The following is a 24531-nucleotide window of genomic DNA, read 5'->3' on the forward strand; positions in this document are numbered from 1 at the left end:
TATCCAAGAAGTTTTCTTTATTAAATTAAATCTTTATTAAAAGTGAGACAGTGACTATATAAGCCCACCCAAGGCTTTACACTACTTTTATTCTTTTAAAATACAATTAACATAGAATGTTCCCCAAATCTTGTGGCAAACATAAGAATGTCCTGAAGGCACAATGTATCAGAACAGCTGTTTCTTATTAAAGCAAGATTTATTAGTCTTCTAATTACGTGTTTTAAAGTTTATTACTCAGAGTTGTTTGGCATTTATCATGAACAGAATAGAAATTGTAATTTTCAGCATAAGTGAAAGATTAACAGTCTGAGAAACTGCATTATTCAGATATCCCATATTTTAAAAATCATTGGAATCTATCTGGCAAACCTTGCCACACACATACATTACCTTTAGAAATATATTGTAGAGTACATATGGTTCTGATCTAGAAATTGCCCAGGAAAGTCCAACGTTATGTGATACAAGACTCTTTTAATTCATTTAATTTTGTACATAGTTAAATAATAGCAGAAGTTACCTGGTAATATGTAGCTATCTGGCCGAGAGCAGTGATAACAAAGGATGTATAAAGTCTGAATAGTGGTTGTATTTCTTTTTAAACAGTCTTCAGTGGGGTCTAGATCATGACACTCACATATTTTCAGTGTTAATTCTGCACATTGGTTGCAAAAGAGCTAGTATAAAGTAAATTGAAATATTTATGGATTTATGTGGTTTTAACGCACTGTGTACACTCACTTTGGATAGTGGCTACCCCTGTGCAGCTGCACAAAAGAGTAAGAGGACACAAAAAACAGTTCCACCACACGAACCCATGAACAACAGCCAGTCACAATCCTCATTTTTCTGTTTCTTAAGTGTACTATAAATCCCAAAGAGGTGTGGCCCAGACTGCAGGCTCATGCAACATACGGGGAGTGAAGGATTCCCCGTTAAGAGTGGAGCAATGTGCATTGTAGTGTACGCTTGCTGCTCCTGGTGGCATTATGTCTGCTGAAGGCACAAAGGTTTTGGAAGACGTATATCCCCCCTTCGATTACAGGCTGTGGCAAAAAAAAATCCACAATAAATTCTTAATATATGCCTTGAGTCCATATTTATTGCACACCTGAAGCTCCTGCTTAACTCTGGGGCTGGAAATGGACTCCAGGAGAAGACTGCTGGCAGCCCGTGACTAGGGTAACTTCAGTTAGTCCCTTTGTCTATTTTCTGATGCCAGCAAAAGTGGAGTCCCTTACAGACAGGCATGAATAGAGATTTCAGTGCTAACCCAGCTAGAGCTGGAGAAAGTTGTTTGGATTAATAGTTTATTCACTGAAAAATACAGTTTTGAGTCAACCAAAACTATTCTCAAACTTGGGTTGAATGTGGTGAATGGTTTCCTCAGGAATTTTAAGTCTGTGTTTTGATGTTTTTAAAATGAAACATTTCAACTTTACATATAGAAACAACATTTCATTGTGAAATTTAGCTAGATATTTTTTTAAAGGAAAGGTAAAACACCGAGAGCTAAGTTAAATAAAAAAGAGTGAAAAATTGTTTGGGGCTGAACAAAATGTTTTGCTTGACCTGAAACAATTTTTATTTTTTGTGTGTTTTGGTTTGGCCACCAAATCAAAAGATCCATCATGAATCTTATCTGCACTAATAGTTCCCATACCTATTGTCACATTTTCTAGTAATAATGCAAAATTTCTGTGTTCTCTGTTTTTTTGCATTTGGCTCTGTTCTATTGTGATGTGCTGGAAACAGTTATTTGTGATTATAAGGATGTAAAATTATGAATTCTTGGTACATATACTGCAAATCTGAAAATAAATGTCATGTCATAGAATAACATTACATACTTACCATGTGTGTCACTACTGTTAGGACTCTTAATTGCAGGAGCTTTCTTTGCCTCTAAGGGTTGCATTGACCATTCGCCCTCTATTTTGTTCAATTCACCTTTGGCATTATTATTATCAGTAATGAAATCTTCTGTAATGTCAGCAGTGGCCTCAGCTGTGATAGGAAAGCATGGAGGTCAGGGAAGCAAGGTGTTAGAGCTTAGCTGTGATTGATGATAAAAACCAACAGTAACAGCAAATCAAAAAAAACCCACATTTGTTTATCCTGGAAGCCAACCATAAAACAAATGCATGCAAAGCAGATGAGTCAGCTGCTGAAAGTCATCAGGACTTCAGTACAAAAATTATAAGAAAATATATACTAAGCCCAAATTACCCAAACTTTGCTTAAATGAGAGACACACCCAATATGCACAGTGATCTTCTATAGAGATATAGCTGGCAAGGGGTCCACAAGTCCCGGTGTGTAATGTGGCCTGGCTTCTCAGATCTAGATGCCACATTGAATGCTGGGACCTACAGTTTCTCTGGCCCAGGTTTCTATATGAAAACAAGGACAACTGCAAGCTATATTGTAGAAGTCTGTGGCTGATTCAACAGCTGTGCACATTGGACACTCCTATACTCAGTGCATAGGGATGTAAAATGAAAGGACTGATCATTAGAGACATTTAAAAATATTAATTTCATGAACATGTTAGGGAAACTAACTGGTTGAGTTAGGGTCCATCAGTAAAGTCCATCAGGATTCATATTAGCTAGCTTGATCAGGGAAGTGTGTGTGTGCACATGTGCACACTCAGTCTATAGCTGGAAGCCTAGAAGAGCTATGTGAAGTTCTAGGCAGTGAATCAGAGAGAGAGAGAGAGAGAGAGAGTATATTTTCTTTATTCCAATAAAGCTCCTTGCTCCGTGTTAGAAGAAAGTGACTGATTCTTTAAAATTGTCACATGACTGGAAGAACTGAATGAGAATGCAAATGAACACCTATTTTTTTGTTCCAAGACCATAAGTTTGTATTTTAATGTAATCTCTTCCCCCTCACACAGTTAAACTCAAAAAAGAAAAGCAAACACAGCAGCAGCATTGGAATTACTCAAATTGACCAAGTAATAGAGTATAGTAAACATTTGTATCTGAGAAAAGTGTAAATTTCACTGAAGGAAGAGTCAATAAGTCTGACAATACAGCTCATTGATTTCAACATTCCTCTATTATAGGCCAGTTTTTCACACACAGAAATACCCAGCAGCTTTCTTTCATAATCAACAAAAGAAAGAGTAGACGTTTTGGCAAGTCTGTCTCATAGTGCTTGAAATTTTTGGAAACACTTACAAATGAACTTCAATTGTTGATTTGTTTTCCGCCCAAAATATTCTTTTTATTGAAGGTAAGCAGTTGTGTACGCATGCAACGGGGTTCACGGCGCACCCCTGCCTATCCAGCCCCTTGGCCCCACTCCTCAAAGACTCAGGGATGCTCCAAGCTGGTGCAACACCCATGCTCTTTATTTATGTCCATTTCCCACCACCGGTTTCCTACTATATACAGGCTATTTACAGTGGCTTGACTCAACATAGGTCAGCAACAAAGTAGCAAGCTCCTACCTCTCCCTGAGCCCCCCCTTCCCTCCTGGTCTCCACCCCTCCTTTCACTCAGTTCCTCCCAGCCATATAGCTCCTATCTAATGAGGCTGGCAGGTGCAGTCAGTGATTAGCAAACCTAGGCAATTTACCCAGCCCCAATCCATTTCCCCTGATTGGGGCTGGAGTAACAGGAGCCGATTGAGGCTTCCCCAGCAGCGCCTTGCCACAATACACAACTGAAAAAAGTAGAGAGACAGAATAGATCAGATTCTTTGCACCTGGGCGGGTCCCTTTGTGCCACTGGCGCTGCACAAAGTGATCTTAAACCATTCCAAGAAGGCTGATGAGGATTTCCCAACATGGGGGAATCCTGAGTTTCTATAAAACCTCTCCTTGTCCTGGTTGTATGCCCAGCTGGGAACTGTGGCTTTCCAGTGCTTGAGGGGGTAGTGGTGGATTCCAGTGTACTCCCCACTGATCCACAGAGGGCGTAATTGTCTCTAGGAGAATGTTCTAGCTGGTGCAAGGCTGCTTTAATTGAGTTTGGTGTCGCGCCTGGCTGCTCCCAGGAACAGAGGAAAGCATAAAGGTGACGTAGAGCCGCCTTTGCCTTCCTCTGTACCCTTCCAGTTGTGCCAAGTATGAATTCAACACAGCTGAAGATAGCATCCAGTAACGCAAACACTCAGCAGACATACAGGTGAAATTTACTTATGTGCAAAGGGTTTGCACAAGTGCCTTCTCGCCACTTAAGCTCCACACTACCCCTTATTATGGGAACAGAGCAATCTTTTATAGATTGACTCCACAACCTATGTGCACCATGGAGGGGGCTCTGCATTCATCCCAACATGGCTTCAATGGAGGAAACCATTGTGGAGTAGGCTATAGGAGGGGGGAGGGATCCACACTTATTCAGATACAGGGACCAAATACCATGGCAATAGGTAGGCAGATTACACAGACAGTACTTGGAAAATAATCATGGATATGCTGTAGGGCTGTGCATTAAAACAAAGATTTAAAACACCAGAAAAACCCAACACCCACAGCCCAATATGAAAATAGTCAAATTGGTAATATAATAGTAGCCTGATCTGTGTATTTAAAGGCCTGACCTTACTCCTGTTAAAGTGAGTGGCAAGACTCCCATTAACTTCAGTGGAAACAGAATTGGGCTCTAAGTTTTTTGTCTGTCTATTATAAGTAAATCATGCAAAACACTTACATCTGCAAGATTTACCATCCCCCTCCATTCCAGTGGGGCAAGTCCCACATATATAAGATCCAAAGGTGTTTATGCAAGATACTCCAGGAAAACAAAGATTCTCTTCACATTCGTTCACATCTTCCTGACAAGTAAGCCCTGTGGCAAAAACAAAGGAGAGGTTAATAAGAAGGAAAGATCTGTGTTTATTCCTCAGCTGAAATGTTCATGTAGACTGAGGCTTACCTCTTGACTGTAAACTCATTACAGGGTACATCACTCATTTTAGAGCCAAATTCCCCAGTCTCACTTAAATCTGCTGTTATCTCACTGTTTATTATTAGTGTCAGTTTTTGGCATCAGAACTGTTGAACTTGAGACTGCTTGTGGAAAACTTTAGACATCTTAAGGAAATGAAGCTTCATTTGAAGCTTTTGTCTCTGCTGTTTTTTTGGGTTTTTTTAATGTCATTTATTTGAGATCTTTGCCATGTATTTAAAAATCTAGTGTTACCATTTGGACTTTAGCATGCTGAGAGCTATGTTCTGATGTATTGTGCTGTTGTTTTCTATTTGAGACATATTATAACAGCTTGTTGCTTGTCAACCTGATAGGGTTTGCTTGGAACAAATCTTACAAAATAACCAGATGGTTTTTGGAAATGTTCATGCTCTGTTCTTAAAATGTAATTTAAAGGGACACCCTCAAAGCAAATTTGGGGCAGAGTTTAGGTGTTCTAAAAAAATAAACTACTGTAAAACTCAGACCAATTCAGTGTGTGTCTTGCATTCCCTGCAGTCTTTACATCCCCAGACTTACAGCACCGGACTAGTTCAGGGGAACCTAAAAAGGAAACTGACCATATTAGTTAAACTGAACATCTAATAAACAAAGTGAGCCTGAGTAATCTGGGTTGAGAAAATTGCTAAAGGCAAACAACATAAATGAAAAGTTAAATCAGACTTTAAAAACTCATTTTATTTTAATAATAGTGTAAAGATTATATTATATTAATATCACTGGTAATGGCATTGGGTTTAAAATAGCACCTGACCCTCTCAGGGGCATATGGACAAAGTAGCTCAGGTTCAGGTGGAGTATCCAGAAAGTTTGTAGCATTACATGGCTTAGAGGTGGTGGGGAAGCAGAAGAAGTGGTATTACTGAAAGGAGTTTGGGACAGGGACTATGTATTACTGTGTGTGTAGGGTCCCTAGAACAGTTGGGCCTCAATCCTGATTGGTGCCTCTGGGCAGGGCTACAATAAAAATAATAGCTATGACTCTGGACAGATTATGCTGGCCTCAGATGGTTCCCTCTACAGATGTGGAGGCTGAAAGTCCTGATATTTCTATGCAAACTCTGCTCCCCCATCTATGGAGGGAGAAAAAACAACAAAACTCTGAGGAGGGAAATATCAGTCTCCTTGTATTTACAGAGGACTGACCCACTGAGGGATGCAGGGCCAAACTCTGAGGCCTTGGCTACACTTACCAGCTAGTTCGACGGCTGGAAATCGAAGTTCTGGGTTCGACTTATCGCGTCTAGTCTGGACGCGATAAGTCGAACCCGGAAGTGCTTGCCGTCGACTGCGGTACTCCAGCTCGGCGAGAGGAGTACCGCGGAGTCGACGGGGGAGCCTGCCTGCCGCGTGTGGACCAAGGTAAGTTCGAACTAAGGTACTTCGACTTCAGCTACGTTATTCACGTAGCTGAAGTTGCGTACCTTAGTTCGAATTGGGGCGGGTAGTGTAGACCAAGCCTGAGTGTGATCCTATTAAATATACTGAAGAATAAGTAACCGACCATTTTGAGTTATAGGGCTATAATATCACTGAGGATTCTGGGAGTGCAGTATTGTGTACTATAAGAGAAACTAGAGTTTGTTCCATTACTGGAGAAATAGTATAACATTAGAAAAGGCTTTTAAAAATAATGAAGGGACTATCATTTCATTTTATAGATGGATCCATGGTGGTTTTGTAATTAAGTTATTGCACTTGTGATTGGATTCCAGATACCTGGGTTCTATTCCCAGGCAGAGGTTTTTTGGTTTTGCCATCAGTAAAGCGAGGAAAATATTGGTGTTGAATTAATATTTGTGAAGTGCATTGAGATAGATAGAAGGCACTTTCCCCAGACTTTTCAAAAGCTCCTGCCCATGTCTATAAAAAGAACAGGAGTACTTGTGGCACCTTAGAGACTAACACATTTAAAATGTGTTAGTCTCTAAGGTGCCACAAGTACTCCTGTTCTTTTTACGGATACAGACTAACACGGCTGCTACTCTGAAACCTGCCCATGTCTAGTTCCATTCTCACTTCCACACTCACTGAAGGTTAGTCTACACTACCTCATTACATTGGAACAGCTGCACCAATGCAGCTGCACTGCTGTAGTGCATCTGGCGAAGACACGCTGTGCCGACGGGAGAGCACTCTCCCATTGGCATAATTACTCTATCTCAATGAGAGGCGGAAGCTATGTTGGCTGGAGAGCGTCTCCCGCTGACGTAGCGCAGTGTGTACACCGATTTAAGTGGACATAACTTGCATCACTCAGGGGAATGGCTTTTTCACACCCTGAGCGATGTAAGTTACATTGACTTAAGTGGTAGTGTAGACAAGCCCCGAGACTCTGATGTCATGCTCAGGAATCCAGGGATATAATTCACTTGGATCACAGCTACTTAACAATGCATCCTGTGTTTAGTAAGTTTCTTCTCTAGAAATGGCATTTGGGAAACTCTCAAAAGAGTTAACATTTTGCTTCTACTACCTGTTCACTATCATGCTAAAATGGTGTTGTCACTTGAGCATGATTGCATTGCTTTCTCATTAGATTATTGATGGTTTTCTGGGGAATTGAGACATAAACACAACATCAAGGATGAGCTTATATTGTTGTCACAGAACTTGCCCTGAAGTAAAATCATCTACCTCCCAGCTGGCTTTAAGGTTCACTTGCTTATAATTTTTCACCTGCTATTAAAACATTGAGATGTATTCCTGTTTCACTCAATTATTTCTTTATTTTATTGTTGCTTTCTTTGTTTATTTGCTTGGGGTTTTGTTTTAGTATTTTTAGGTCAGGAAAATACAGCAAAAATAATGTACATGGTATATAAATGTGCAAGAAAAATTGTGATCAGCGAAACCTGGTTTGTTCTTTAACAGACAGGAATCATAACCAATGGCTTTACAGTCATGATAATAACACGTTATTAAGTGTTGTATATTCTTCAATCTGCTGTTTATCCATTGTTCCAACAAAATATAAGTAGAAGCAAAGTGTTCTTTAAATCATACTAAAATATTCCTTAAGGGTTTTTAAACAGCAAGCTGGTGATGAAGACAAGCTAGTTCACATGGAATTATAGATCTTTATTCTCATATACAAATATAACACCAGTGGGCCTGACATGAATGAATGCAGCAGGATAAAACTGGTGCAACTCAGTGGAGAATCAGGCTCATTGACTTCACTAGAGATACTCCTGATTAATGCCAGTGAAAATGAAATCAGAATCAGGCCCATAGAAATGAGAGCTGGAAAAGACTAATTAGTCAGCTAGTCCATCTCCATTGTTCCCTATACTATGTTTCTGAATGTTTTATCAAATCCAGTTTTTAAATGGGGTTTCTCCAACTCTCCTTGGGAGACTATATTCTCAAGCCGAACAGAAGACTTCAATCAACTTCACTCTTAGGGTATGTTTTGGATATTCATCTTACACTTTCCCTTTCTAAATTTCTTTTCCATACTCAGTCTTACATAGCAGGTCTCTTTCAAGATTTCTTCTTACTTACTATCTGAATTTGCCCTCCCCAAATACATTGGCTTGCATTTTTCCAGGTCTCATTTAATTTATTTTCTGCCCATGTTTTAAAATTTCTCTAAGCCCTTTCTCACTCCTCACTGCTGTTCATGTATCCTTCTACATTTTGGGTCATCGGTGAATTTCATTAACATGTCATTTACTCCATCTTCTTGAACATTAATGAAGATATTAGATGAGGCATGATCTAATTCTGATCAATATATTGCTGACTTGCCTATTGGATTGTGGGGTTCTCCCCCCTCATTACTAGCCCCGGCTCTTTTGCAATTCCATTTATTTTATTTAAGGAATTGGCATATGGCTTCACCCTCCCAGTTCCCTACTTCAGAACTTGCAATGAGAATGCCAGTTTCCAGCTAAAACACTGGAGTTTGTACAATGTATGTAGCCTGGTGAAGTGCTTTAACAGAGCTTTAACACCATGGATGGAAGGGTGGGGAGGGAGGCGGAAGGGGGCTCAGATACCCCCCCCAGGATCCTATTGCTAGTGCATACTTTGCTTCAAAGGAAGCTGAGAAAGAAGATCCTGGATTATAGCATGAATATGTGTGTGCTTTCTTTGTGTGCCAGCAAAGGGAATCCTAGGCTGTATCTTAGCTTCAAAAATATCAGTTGTCATGTCTCAGTAAGAAATATCTCCCTTCATTCCTGCTGCAACTTTACAGTTGTTAGTTGCTTAGAAGAAAACAAGTAGGAGCAGTGAAGGAATTGCTGAAAGAGAAGGTGCAGGGTACGAGCTGCAGGGATGCATGACTGTTCTGTTTTCATAAGGGTTTAGTAAAATCTGTTGGCTGGCTTTAGTTGAATCCCTCCTAAACTGAAGTGAGGTTTTTAAATGGGCATACTGTGCATTTGGGCATTCTGACCCCACTTTTAGTCACCTTTCCAACAGTAGGGCAGTAGTTTTATAGTGTACAGCAGCCAATACTATTTCATTAGTATGTGTTTTATGTGTGAACTTGATTGTTTCAATTTTTGAAAGTGGAGTGTAACTTTTAGTACTGAACTTGTGAGTATCCACACTGACAGGTGGTTTAGTTCCAGGAGACATCGACTCAAGAACAGTAATGACCTTTCACCACTAGACAACTGATTTTAATCTGGCATGGTTTGACAGCAACTGAAAGGTGTTACTCTTTGTGGCTGATTCAGCAGACTTTGTGAAACACAGAGGCATCTGAGTGGGATTGTTCCAGATCTTATAAATGGCTACCATATTAGTAGCATCACGGGACATGGAAAGGAATAAGTATTTGAAGACTTGATGAGAACACGGGTGAGGCATATTGGAGGAAGTTTTCACTGCCAGTGTTGTGTTGTAGTTATTCTGCCAATAAATAAGTGACTTCATTCAACAAGGTTTCTTATCTGGTGCAAACATTTAAATTCCATTTTTTAACATTTCTCTAGTTCAATGGTTCCCAAACTTGTTCCGACCCTTGTTCAGGGAAAGTCCCTGGTGGGCCGGGCCAGTTTGTTTACCTGCCGTGTCCGCAGGTTCGGCCGAACACGGCTCCCAGTGGTCGTGGTTCGCTGCTCCAGGCCAATGGGGGTGGCGGGAAGCAGCAGCCAATACATCCCTCAGCCCACGCCGCTTTCAGCAGCTCCCATTGGCCTGGAGCAGCGAACCGCGGCCACTGGGAGCCGCGATCAGCCGAAACTGCGGACGCAGCAGGTAAACAAACCGGCCCGGTCCACCAGGGGCTTTCCCTGAACAAGCGGCGGAACAAGTTTGGGAACCACTGCTCTATTTCCTATTCTAATCTTGAAATTGGCTTGCACCCTGTATTAACATTCTTGAAGAAAGTTCCATGACAAAACAATAAGGACTTCTGTAAAGTGCATTCCCAACACAATGTGTACTGTACATTTTGTTTAATCTCTTTGTAAGGTTTATCATGGGCTTTTACATTCTAGTTTTTCAACAACATATCAATATTTCCAATTAGCCAGAGTAAGCAAATGACTTGAATCTATTTATGAGCAACAGGAAGTTATGTGGATGTAGCTGGCTGGTTTAGTTTTATCTTTCTTTAACTTATACTTTAAAATGAAAATGACAGCGGCATATCATCTGAGATAAGTAATTTTAGCAATTTTGTAAATGTACTATTTTGTATTGTAAATACTCCCATAAGACCACTTTGGTTTGTCAGCAAACATTCCGGGGTTTATTTTAAATATCCCCCCAAAGAGTGTAGAATTATGCCCATGTCCAAAATTATTTTAACAGCAAAACCACTTGAAACAGAAAAAGAGATCACGGGATCATAAAGAGTCACAAGACCTGATTTTCAGCGGGTGTAGATCTATATACTTTGTTGGCTTCAATGGAACTGTAACAATTTATACCAGGTGAAGATTTGCTTTATAACAGCTAGAGATGGAAATTCCTCCTGCATCTACCTGCTCACTTGTACAAGTGATTGAACTATTCACTGCAAATAAAAACCAAAGGCCTAAATCCTTTGTAGGAGGTCCAGATATGTCTGCCCCTTCGCCTACACTGTTTGTTTGATGTTTATTCTGTCTCTTTCCAGGTTTCAGTCTTTTACCTCGTTCTTTCTTTCCTTTCATTGCATCTCCTGAAGCTTCCCATCTGTGTCTGACCCTGCAGTGCTTTCTCTCATTCCTGCTCTCATGTCCTGTCAAGCTCACCCTGCCCCCCAACTCCACCCAACCTCTTGCTCCTGGTAAATGAAAGGTGAAATATGTCTTTCCCCTTTATGCCATCTGCATGAGAGTCATCCACAGTTGCAGTGCTTGTGTTGTCATGACTGTGGGCATTGCTGCTTGTTTATCACTCTCTGGAGCAGCAGATACCCAAAAAGGTGACCAGGAAGAGGTGGGACAATGGCTCTGTACGTCCTACACAGGGGTCAGAAGAGATGTCTAGCCAGGCAGAGAAGAGTACACTGTACCAGCAACATGTCTGGGAACCCCTGTAATGCCTGACTAATGAAGCTTCAGGTAGGGCAGTGTGGTTCTGCTACAACCTACCTCAATCTCTCTCACACCCTTTTCAGCTTTTCTTCCCTCTCTCCCAACATCAGTCATCTCCTTTCCAGTTGCCTTTCCATCACCCATTCTCAGTTCTGCCCTCTTTCTTCTCCTTCTCAGACCGCATTGACAGTGCTCCTCGGTTCAGCTTAGTGCAGCCCCAGAAGCCCATAAATATGACCACCTGCCTGTTCTGGGCTCCCCAGCTCTCCTGCTTGGATGGCAGAGTGGGAGTTAGAAGGGGAGGAGCTGAGGTCAGAATAGTTCATAGCACCACAACTTCCACTCTGATTTCAATGGGCTGGAGCTTTAGGTTGCTTGATTCCCTCAGCACAGACAACCAATGGCTGTACTTATACATTCTCCACATGACTTAAGCTAAGAAAGGGAGTCATGATAGCAGAGAGAGGATTCATGCAGCCCACTTGACAAATGTTTGCAGACATCCTACACTGTGTTTGAAACCCCCCCCCACCCCAGTCCTCACCAGATCAAATAGGAGTTAGAAGCAGTGATGTATTACCTTTCAAACCAGCTGGACATTTACAAGTGTAGCTATCTACACTGTCCACACACATGCCACTCCCACATGAGTTTGGTTTGCAGTCATTTATATTTTCTTGGCAAAAGTTTCCATCAAATCCATTGGGGCATATGCAGAGATATTCACCAATTCCTGGGGGGAAGTTAATATTGGTAACACATGATCCACCATTCATGCAGCTGCAAGGCTTCACTAAAACCTGGAGAAGGCAAAAGAGAGTCATAAATATGTTTTCTACTAATAAATAATCACAGAGGAAAGGTGCCTCTAGTTACCTTTTAAGGTTTGACTTGAAATGCAAACTCACGATACATCATTATAAAAAGTAGAGTGATCAGGAACATGTCAACAACACTTCTTTTGATGAAAAAGGCTGATTTGTTGAAACCTAAACTGTTTGCTGGAAAGCGTTGGTTTTGATGAATTTCCTGACTTGAAAAAAAGTTGCAAAAAATTTCAAAATTGTCAATGTCCAATTTTGACAATTTTAAGAAATCAGTGACATTTTTCATTCAAAACAATTTTGGATCTAGAACATTGACTTAATTTATAATAAAACAAGGTTAAAAAAGAAGGAAAGATTGTAATGAAACTAAAACGCATAGAAATTAATATAACAAGATATTTTGATTTTTGTTGTTGTTTTTAAATGAGTGAAAATTTGAGATTTTGACTTTCATCCCAATTTGGGATGCGAATTTTTTTTAAATCTGTTTCCCACCCGTTACTAATAAAAACTTTGTCCTAACCAATGTACTATTTCCATGGAGCTTGTCTCACAATGAAGGCTATTTATTTATACTATTGAAAGCTGGATTTTAGCTTCCATCATTTAGGGGCACAGTCTAACCTCAAATATGCAAACAAAATTCCTGTTGGCTGCAATAGCAGTTGTTATTGAGTATCGGAGGGCAGAATTCCTTAGTTCCTTAGTTTTGAAAGAAGAAATAAATAACCTTTAAACTGCTTGCCTGCCTATAGTATTGACCACTAATTCTTTAATAAATGTCTTTGTAGGCATTCATTTCCTAGATGGTCTCTATTCCAAATATAGAGAACAGCTTAAAGTGCAGTTATGCTGTGTACTTGCAAAGACAAGATTGCAAAGAATTTTAATAAAGAAACATTCTATCTATAAAATCTAGCTATACATTTCTAATACACACATCACAGTAACAACTAAGTTATAGTTTCCCCATTTCTTTAAGAATGCTACAGATGATTATTTTGGCTAAAACTCTGTTATGCATGTGAGTCTCATTAGCATCTCCAACAATTATCCATTATTAGCAAAACTGCTCTGGTATTAAGAGTCTGCGCCCCACCTTATTCATCTCATTAGCAGGGCGGGCTCTAGGCACCAGCAAAACAAGCTGGTGCTTGGGGCGGCACATTTTTAGGGGCAGCATGGCCAGCGCCAGAATGCACCCCCTAAAAATGTGCCCCGGCCGCCCTAGCTCACCTCCGCTGCTGCTGCCACGGTGCGCGAAACAGCTGATTCGCGCGCCGCTACTCGCCCTCCCTCCCAGGCTCTCAAACCTGGGAGGGAGGGGGAGCAGCGCCGTGCGAATCAGCTGTTTTGTGCGCCGCGGCGGCTCGGGGTCTCCCCCTCCCTCCCAGGCTCTCAAACTTGGGAGGGAGGGGGAGATCCCGAGCGCCGTTTCGTGCGCCGCTGCTCCCCTTCCCTCCCAGACTTGAGAGCCTGGGGGGAGGAGGCAGGGCTGGGGATTTGGGGAAGGGGCGGAGTTGAGGCGGGGCCAGGGGTGGGGTAATTAAAGAACGGGGTGGGGGCGGCCAAAATTGTTTTTGCTTTGGGCAGCAAAAATCCTAGAGCCGGCCCTGCTCATTAGCTCATGCTATCACAGGATTAATATAGCACCTTACAATAAAGACAAAGCAATGCACAAGAAACCAAAGTTGCGGAGTAATGACATCAGAGCAAGGTATCCTCTAAAGATATAATTGAGAATGAGTTATAATCTCCCCTTTATAGTTAAAACTTGGTCTTTTATGTTATGTGCTTTTTTCAAATATCCGAATGCAGACTGTGAATGTTAAAGCCAATTAATGAACTATTAAGAGGCAGTGCAAGAGAGTTCTTTCAAATAACAATCAATAGAACCTGCTCTTGTTCATTGTATATATTGTTCCTATACTCGCAGAGATATTTATTTGATTAATTGATTATTACTGCCATGCTGGATAATATGCACTTACTAAGAAATAGCTGAAGTCTCAGTTTTTAAGACAGTAACGAATTATTAGCCATAACAGAAACTGTACTAAACCAATGGCATGATAAACAGTTTTTTTTCTTAACGTTCCCCTCCTACCTCAACAGAGTATCTGCTTTGTGCATTGCATTCATCTGACACCGTGAATTCAAAGATCTGCGGTTCTTCCAAATCGACTTTCCAGATAAGAAGGCCAGCAGGAGACAGCATGGCATCCTGTGGCCCAGCCTCTAAGATGAATAGCACAGCCGACCCTTCAGGATCCGCTGCTATTAACTGGTAAACAAAATTCTCACCAATAAATGTCAGCAGCTGGCTGGAAGGGACTTGGAACACAGGAGGTAGATTGTCTAAAAAGCAGAAATGAGACAACGATTATGTACATTCAGACTTCTGCAATTTAAACATTCACAGGGCAGATTTTTTTAAAGTAATGTGGTAAATAGACTAACGTGAACTAAAGCTGATGATAACAGTAATGTAGATGTCAGAGATAACAAACTGCTGTACTCCATGAGAAAGCACAACCTCCTCCATCCTAATTGGCTCATCACTCATATGGAACCTTCATCATTTTTGCGGTTCATCAGACATATGGGAGCAGTCCCAATATGGCATTATACCCTTCCATTGCTCTCCTTTCCCTGTCTCTTACCTGAAGTGGTAACTGTAATTCTAATAGGTAATTCTGTAATTCTGAAAGTAACTGAAACTTCAGCCAGCTGTTCCTGTATTAATGGCTCACGCAGCTCTATTTATGATGTGATCCCCCTGTTTCTAACTATGCACTGGAGAGGACTTATCACAATGGGGCCCAAATCTTGGCTGGAACATCTAGGTGCTGCTAATAACAGCAGTTGTATATTTGGTAATGTATATAATGAAGTCTTAGGAATATGCTCCCTGAAGCAATCAGCCATACATTGATACCAATAAGTACGATTTGTGTGTGTTATAAATTATGTGGATTAGTGAGGTTGTTGAGCTTTAGTGACTATTGGAGTGAAGCTCTGCAGTATAGCATAGTCTGGGAGTACAAAGTAGTAAAATCTCATTCTGTGGGCAAGTTAGTGATAGCAGGGCCGGCTCCAGGTTTTTTGCCGCCCCAAGCAAAAGCAAAAGAAAAAAAAAAGCCGGAGTGCCGTCGCTGAAGCAACCAAAAAAAAAAGGGGCCGGAGTGCCGCCCTTTGAAAAGTGCCACACCAAGCACATGCTTGGGACGCTGGTGCCTAGAGCCGGCCCTGAGTGATATAAAGGAAAGGGAGGTGTCACTTGATTCGTAAAAATGGTGTCATCCTCTGTGGCATGGTGAGGAGGGGACTCATTACCCCCATGGCTTCCAGCTGTAGATCCTCCAGTTCGTGGAAATTTTAATAATACAGTGTCATTGGAAATGGGTTGAGTTGAGTATCATTCAAAAGCCCTTTCTCCTACGAACATAATGACAAATATGACAAATCTAGAACAATTATGTAGATATATATATTCAAGACAAAGTTTAAAAATCAATAGTTATTAATTTATATTTTAACACAGAGATGCATTGCTTACATAAAAAAAGACATTGATCTTTGGTAATCCTAGGGAAGTTAGCCTTGACATGCAGGACTGAAAACATTTATTCATCAAAGTCGTCATCAGTGTCATCTAAGTTTAGGGCATCATAGCTAGACACATCATGCTGATCCTCGTCTCAGCTAGATGCACACATCTTTGTCTGGAACAGAACAAGGCAGCGGCTTCATTATGCCATGCAACAATGAAATTCTTTGAGCAATTCTTCCCGTGCTGGAAATTTTTCCTGAAATGTGTGAAGTTAACTCGACCTTCCTGTGAGTATGAGGCCGTAGTTTCTTCAATGTGAAATTGGATATGTTTTAGGAGCCAATGATTTTGTGCTGGACAGGTGAAATACCATGGAGTCTCTTCTTTCTGGTAATATTTTTAATTGATTCCTCTGCATGCAAATCAAACATGAAGTGGACTATTTCATAGGTCCAATATTTTCTCTGTAGCATCCTAATGAAGTATTCAGCCAAATCTCAGCAGGTGTTAACAGCTTCTGGTTTGTTGAGAGCTTGTACTCAGCCATACCATCCATGCTGAAAAGCCTCTGCTGGCATAAAGTACCTGTCATGTTGTCAGTCAGTGTTGGCTTAGGAAGATCATGTGAGATGTACATTAGTTTGCTTTTTGTCTGTTATATGCATTGTTCCATCATATTTGAACATTGATCATGCAAACACTGAAAACTTGTACTCTCCCAAAGTCTCATGTAGATCAACATCATGCTGAGATCCGGACATGAAAAGCAAACAATGACCTGTCTGTAGTTAGCTCTGTAATAGTCCCTGACACCTTCAGTCTGACTTTTTTCTTTGCACTAGAGCCCAGTTTAAGTATGTTCTTCTTGATTGGTGCCCATAGATTGATGGAGTCTTGGATAATTATTTGGGTTTTGGAGGCTTTGTTCATTCATTACCCAAGATATCCATTCATCTGACATATTTAGCTATCTCATCACAGAAGACTGCTTTTATCAGATTAATGAACTCTGTTCTGTCATATGCAAATGTGTTGCCAGTGTGAGTAATCTCATTTTATAGCTTTAAAATTGCCCTTTTTTGGCATTAAACAGCACCTAAAATGCTGCTTGGTTACTTCTGAGAAAGTTATCCAGCCACGGTTAATGTTTCATTCAAAATTTGATGGAGTTCTGGGGTTGTCCCACTAAGAGTGACAGCTTCCTACAGTTTCTAATCTGTCTCACATGTTGAAACTGTGCTTAATGGTGCCTTCAGGCTGCCATCTTACTGAAGAAGATGTAGGTGTCTTCTCAAAATGCACACCATGGGACCTAGTATAAAGCGAGTTTTGCCTACAGCTGACACTTGTCCCATTGTCTTCAAATTTTTCCTGATGCTTGACGTTTTCCTCTCCAATCTTGCCAGTTTCAGTTTATGGGTATACTTCTTAAAGTATGTAAAGTGCCACTGAGAGATGTGTATAACCAGGTCCTCCGTGGTCATATTTTCCAAAGATTCAGTAACTAGTCAGTATACTTCATCTCTCCGTTGATGCCTAAAAACAATCAAGACCAAAGTAAAAACAAAAATCCTGCGATAAATTAGTTTGGGATTGTAACTAATTAAGTTGTATAATGTATGTCATGTAACTATGTGCATACCATTTGTGGATGGATTCCAGAAATTTCTGGCTGGTTGCTGATGTCTTAACCAGTGCCTCATTACAATTCTTTTGGCATAATAAACACAGCTGATAATCATTACCACTGAACCACTTTTCTCTTGCTGATGATGGCAAATCACTTTGAAACACACCTTCCATATATAGTAATCTGTAACATTAAAAAATGATCAGGTATCATGTTCTGAGCATTAATTGATAACACACTTATCGATTAAGGCTCACAGTTTAACTTTGTGAGGGCTGCATTTTGACATGACTGTGTTAAAAACCAATTTTTTAATTATATTTTACAAATTTTCTTGAATATATATCTACAGAATTGTTCTGTGTTTGTCATGTTTCATACCATCTGCTTCCGGGAGAAAGGCCTTTAAATGATACCCAACTTGATCTGTTTCTGATGACACTGTATTATCAAAATTTTCATCAACCATAGGACCTGGAACTGGGGGTGGAGGAGGCAGCGAGTCCCTCCCACCACACCACAGAGGATGACACCATTGAAATTATATATTCTATACATAATTTTTGAGTGTCAAATAACACCTCCCTTACCTTTTGACCATTTACTTGTCCACAGAATTACACACACTGCTAGACTAAGAATGTAGAAATCAGAAAATGACCACACATTTTTATTATTTGTGAAAACATGCAGGATGTGATATTACAGCAAGAGGTTTAAAGTAACAAATTCAGAAAGCAACACTGCAAGCTCTTGTAAGCCTGATGTGGTGATTTGCAAATGCAAACCTTTTTCAAGGGACGAGTGAATATTGCCCAGTCGTTGGATCTACCTAATAAGGCGCGCAAAGGAAATAAATTGAAACAAATCCTCTTTAGCTAGAAGAGGAAAGATCAGTTACAACAAAATGAATGCAATAGCATTTCAGAGTTCTGGAGGGTACTGTCCCTTCACTTCATCCAGGGCTGGCTCCAGGCACCAGCTGAGCAAGCTAGTGCTTGGGGCGGCAGATTGTTCGAGGCGGCATTCTGCCCAATCCTAGGGCGGCACGGCCGCTTTTTTTAATTTTTTTTTGTTCCGCTCCGGCCGCCCTGTAGGGGGCAGTGGCGCGGAGAACCAGAGCGCCCTGCAGGGCAGTCCTCTTCCTTCCCTCCACACCGACTGGAGCGGAGCCCTCGTGGCAGGCGGCAGGAGGCGGCGCAGCGGGAGGGGCCACGTGGCAGCGCCCCCGCTGTAGTCCTGTCTGCCCCCTTCTCTCTCTCTCTCTCCTGCCCGCTCTCTCCCCCTCCCCCCCCAGCCGGTCCCCCTGCAACTGCGCTGCAGGGTTTTGTTTTTTTTTTGCTTGGGGCGGCCAAAAAGCCAGAACCGGCCCTGACTTCATCAATCAAATATCACCTTGATTTATGAGGTTTAATTATTTTCAGGGATTTTTAATATTTTTGCCTATTTTAAGAAAAACTGCATATTGAAGTATACAATAGATCTCCATGTCTACATGCCTTGTATACATCTGCAAATGTGTGATTAAAGAGGATTTCTTTGTATACTAGTGATTGTATTTGAATTTGAGACTTGTTTGTTTCCAGTGATGTAATATAGGCATTGAAGACAAGAAAAATTATAACTACATACAAATATATGCGTATACTTACAGCATATATAATTCATATTTTAAATTTAAGTAATCTGTTCCCAAATTGATGAATGACAAATTAATTGGACAGGCAACTTTGAGAAAAAGTATTGTAAATTAAACAACCAGTCCATTGAACCGTTTCTGATACCATTAACTCATGATTTCAGTACTACTTTGATCCTTGAGTAGTTCCTTGGATTTCAACAGGAATCTTGAGGAATAAGATGCTTATCAACATGAATAAAGGTATCACAGTTTGGTCTCATAGACATTATTATTGTACTTCAGTAGTGACTAAATGCCTTAAAATTAAAACCGCTTGTAGCTAGGCACCGTACAAACATAAAATAAGAGACAGACCCTACCCCTAAGAGCTTACAATTGAAATAGATAAGACAAAGGGTGGGAGAAAGGAATTATTATCCCAACTTTAAAAATTGTAAACTGAGGCATAGAGAAGTTAATTCACTTGCCTGAAGTAACAGAGCAAATCTGTAGCAAAACTGGGCATTTGACCTGACCTCCGGAGTCCTAGTTCAGTGTCTTAAACTCAAAACCATCTTGTCTCTCTTTTAAACACCAGTACAAGTTTACATTTATTGATGTTTAAAAGAATCATGTCATAATAGAATTCATCCATAGGTATGTTTAGCTTTGAGTAACCCTCTCATATATGAAGATTAATTTCATTTCACAGTCTGGTATTTTAAATCTATATAATTTCTCTCATAAGAACTGGATGCATCTTTGTAATAAATTTTGGGAAACAGCATGTGGAGCAGAATCGCATTAGCCTTTTATTCTTGAGTATCAATTTTTCAGCCTTTGCTTTCCAAAGCATGTCTTACATTATACAGTTATTTAAATAGGATTCTCCACTTGTCTTTGCTGTGCTATCAAACCTAAGTTGCTTGTCCAGCAGACTGTCATGGCATAACTGTTGAAAGCTTCTATCTATTATTCATTTATCTTTTATGTCACAAACACTCAAAACAACTAAGCCCATAAAGGTTATGCCAGAAGCAATCAATGGCATGCTCAATGGGTATGCAGTTGCAGATAAAAACAAAGGTGTTAATTGGATGGAGGGTTACAAGAGGAAGTAACAAAAACAGTAGCACACAAAATGAGGTGTTTCTGATACAGACTGTAAAGGGGAGTGTTTTTGATTTACATGGAGGGTTTCATTCCATCCAGTGAGAAATATATGAATATAAAATATCACTCTATTTACATTCTCAAAGTGTCTCAGCAATTTTGGACATAGTACTGAGTCCCAATCTTGGACCTCAGCACTGTTGAAACTTGGGGTGGTAGAACCAGGATCTGTGTCCAGATTTCACAAAGCACTCCTATCTTTACTAAAGCTTAAACCAAAATCCCAATTCCAATACTTTGGGGCATCAGAAATCCAAATCCAAATCTTATGCTATTCTCTAGATGATCCCATCACATTTACAGGTATCCCTCATCCATCCTCTACATGATAACATATAGTATGATTTGTTTGTTTCTGTCTCTCCTCCCTCCCCCCCACAATATTCTTGTTGAGGTGGACCTTAATAGTCGTTATCTTCGTGGGCCCTTTGCATTACAACATGACCAAGTTTACAGAAGATCAACACAGAACCAAATGCTAGGTCTGCATGTAATTGTGCTCTACAACAGTGCATATATATATATTGCAACAACAGTTCAATAATAATGCTATTCACGCACATGTGTGAACATGAACTTACACCCATGACAATCATTGCTGTTAGGAACATGAATAATCTGCACAAGGGGTTACCAAGAGGTAATGGCCATATCACGTTTTTTGGTACATACACAAAAATGTAGACCCCAGGCCTTAATCCCTAGGAGTTGTCTCAGAAGGCTTCACCATGACTTCTGTCATGAGGGCCTCAGAGGGGCACCTGTAGGTTTTGTGGAGAGGAATAAGGGGGAATGATTTCTCCCCTTTGCTTTACCTGCAGATTGTTGGATTTCTCCTAAACACCTTTGTGCAACACCTAGAAGAATTTAGCCCATAGCCCATTTTAAACCCCCAAAATAATCTGCTTCCATTGGTGTTTCAAATACATTGTTTTCCTTGAGTGGTTTCTCTTTAAAGCCTGTACTCTTGAGAGGAGCATGGATGTCTTTGGGACCAGCAGCCCCCTTGGCTAACAGTTTTCAGTATTGCAGAAATGATGAATCTCAAGTGTGTGCTGTGTGGATAGTTCCTAAAATCCTGTTTTTAGGGGGGTTGTTTATTTGTTTTTGCTTTTTTTTTTTTTTTTAAATTCTGTGAAGTTTTGCCAGGTTTCAACCTAGAACCAGAAACTTGCATATATGTGTAGTACACACACACATAGACACAATCACGATCCTGTATTCCTTGTGCACTCAAAACACCCACTGAGGGCAAAGAACACAGATTGCAGAATCAGGCCCCAGTTTAAAACTTTATGAATGTAATACTGCATTCTTACCAAAATGCCTGTAAATCTTAGAAAAATCTGTCTTACTTTCATTAATAGACCATGTGAATTTAGAAATGTCAGGTTCACAGAGAAGACATGGGCTGGTAGGGCTTGAATCTCCTTCACTGTAGCATAGTCCATCTATGTTACAAGTCTCTTCCTGCCAAATAAATTAATTAATTAATTAAAAAGAAAAAGACCAGAAAAATGACAGAAATTAGCAGTTAGTAATTGCTTGAGATAAGCATGAGCTACTGTTTCTTTAGGGATAGAGAAAAACAACAATTTAAATGCTACCACTCCGTCCCCCAGGGAGAATATAAGTGCATCTTTACATTGCTGAAGCATCATAGAGTTTTCCAGTTTCAGTGCAAGATCCTAGTGTCTGTGTCTGTCTTATCTTAGGCAACTTGTAATGTCACAGTCATGGTCAAATTTGATAGAACTCAGCTTTTTTCCTAGAAATGTGTATGTACTGTATGTGATTATTACCACCAGCTGTGGCAGGCTAATATGATGATTATCTGGTGACACTCAAAAAACAAGCTCCATAAGAACACTTGCTAAAAACTTTGACGTTCTGGAATTTTACTCCTTTTTAAAAAAAGTTAAGTGCTTCTGTCCATTCCTTTTGAAATAATAATAATAAAATTCAATGGCAATAACAACCCAGTACAGAATAAAATAAAAACGTAGTAAGGAAACGTTTTATTTTTTAGGTTTCCATGACATTATTTTAACCAACAGTAACATTTTCAAATACACCAAAGTCCCAGTGAACATAATTAATTTTAGTCAATTGGATGTGGACTTTATCTCTATATAGCGCATATGTTGAGTTTCCATAGTGACTGTCTACTCTGGTTATTGGATACATTTCTAACAAAACCCTATCCTTTTGGGGTGTATCTCCTTCAATGTCTCCTGATGAAACTGTTCCACTTAGTATAAATAATTAGTCATTGAAGTAGGGATTGGAACTTGACTCTCCCACATCCCAGGTAAGTGCTCTAATCACTGGACTTTAGTATCAATCTCATTCTTTCTCTGGCCCAGTGAGCATTGATTATTTCATGTAATGTGTAGCAGCTTTAATAAAAAAAAGTTGAGGAAGCCCCATCCCACAATATCCCAGTGGTGAAGGTACTCACCTGGGAGACCCAGTGTCAGAAACTGGGACCTGGGCAGTCATGCCCAGTGATTGGAGCAGGAATCAGCCCCAGTGTTTGAAGCAGGAGTTGGTAGCCAGGAATAGAAGCTCAGCATCAGAGCCAGAGTCAAAGGCCAGATACCAGAGCCAAGGGTCAGAGCTGAAGTCAGAGGTCAGATGCCAGAGCTGAGGATCAGACCCGAAGTCAGGAATCAGAGTTACGTTACCAGGAGTAAGGCAAGGTTGCATCCATGGCAGAAGCAAGGCAGGGAACAAAGAGGAGCTATCACACCCTTGACGAATGCTTTGAGCAACCACCAGGCTGCTGCTGCTCGGTTTAAGAACTGGTCAGCTGACTCTTCCCACCAATCAGGTGGAGTAGCCAATCAAGCAGCCTACTATAGGCCAGCTGCCCTCATTAGGTTGCCTGGAGATTGGCTCTGCTGCAGGCACTGAATCCTGACAGTAACTCCCCGTCAAGAGCGCCTCCTCAGGGACCAGTTTCTCAGGCTACTACTGACGGGGTTCTAACAGTAGGCCCAGAACATGGATGTTCTCTACTGGTTCTCGAGACCTCTTGTCCGGACTGTAGCCTTCTCAGTCCACCAGGTACTGGAGTCTTCTACTAACTCTTCGAGAGTTGAGGTTTTGGTGGACCAAGTACTCCTGTCCATGAATTGTTATGGGTGGCAGTAGTGGGTTGGAGCTGTTTGGCTGCAGGTTCTTGGTGAAGGGCTTTGAAAGTGAGATTTGAAAGATGGGGTAAATTTACAAGGATCTGGCTGGCTGTAACTTTAAAGCCACTGAGTTTACTCATTATATAATCCTGAAAGAGTCCAGGTTTTGATAGTTTGGCAGATGTGTGGCTCGATTTAAGATCCTGGGCAGAGCGCCACACCTTGTCTCCTATGCCCAGATTGGGGGAGTCTGATGGTCTTGGTCCCCATGGTGTTTACAGGCTTCTTTGGCAGATTACAAGTGTTTCCCTCATCTGCTGGTGCAGAGGGATCATCATAAGCTTCAGTGCAGAGGGAGCTTGGCCTTATGGGGAGCAAGGGTCAGACCTGAAGGCGGAATGGCTTGAGCTTGCATTACCTCATTCTGTGCCTGCAGGGTGGCAACCTGGGTCTGCAAGGTGTGTAGGGTTCACACTGTCTCCGTCAAAGAGATATTGGGCTCTGTAGGATCCATACTCACAATATCAGCTCTAGTTTCCTTATTGGTGGTGGTTTCTGGGCTGCTCAAACTGTCAGAGACATAGACATGCCTAGTAGTTGGAGCATGAATCAGGCCCAGTGGTTGGAGCAGGAGTCGGTAGCCAGGAATTGGAGCTGAGGGTCAGAATCTGAGTCAGAGGCCAGATACCAGAGTCAAGGATCAGAGCTGAGTGGCATAGCCAGGTTACCTAGAGCAAGTCAAGGCCAGGGCAGGGCTGGATCCAAGGCAGGGAACCAGCAGGCTCAGGAACTATAACAGCCATGGATGAATGCTTTGAGGGGCTACTGAAATGCTGCTGCTGGGCTTAAGAGCTGCTTTACTGACTCTTCCGATCCATCAGACAGTGAAGCCAATCAGGCAGCCTACTACAGGCCAGCTGCGCTCGTTAGATAGCCCTGAGACTGGCTTTGCTGCAGGCCCTGATTCCTGATCCTTGAATTCCTCCTCCACCAATTCCTTCTCCTCCTCATTTTTTTGTGAGAAAAGATTGACCTGGCTTACACTCCTAACTCCAGGAGATGGTTGACAGCTGTGAATCCCGAGTGGTGGGAGGTACTTCCATCCCACCTAGAGTTAAGTACCTAACTCACTTTGAGGGGAGGGGCATTGGCCATACCT

General features: G+C 41.1%; 1 protein-coding gene across 1 annotated transcript in view; it reads right to left on the reverse strand.

Annotated features, from left to right (window-relative positions):
• Nucleotides 1–24531, reverse strand: part of LOC117885140 (von Willebrand factor D and EGF domain-containing protein-like) — a 263371-nt gene that overhangs the window by 79888 nt on the left and 158952 nt on the right. The window contains exons 16-20 of the mRNA XM_034786325.1: nt 21591–21705; nt 14366–14616; nt 12012–12231; nt 4671–4808; nt 1858–2010 (exon numbers count right to left, since the gene is read on the reverse strand). Coding sequence (XP_034642216.1) covers nt 1858–2010; nt 4671–4808; nt 12012–12231; nt 14366–14616; nt 21591–21705 — 877 coding nt within the window. The remainder of the gene's footprint in view (nt 1–1857; nt 2011–4670; nt 4809–12011; nt 12232–14365; nt 14617–21590; nt 21706–24531) is intronic.

This window comes from Trachemys scripta, chromosome 11, assembly GCF_013100865.1.
Source record: "Trachemys scripta elegans isolate TJP31775 chromosome 11, CAS_Tse_1.0, whole genome shotgun sequence".
NCBI lineage: Eukaryota > Metazoa > Chordata > Testudines > Emydidae > Trachemys > Trachemys scripta.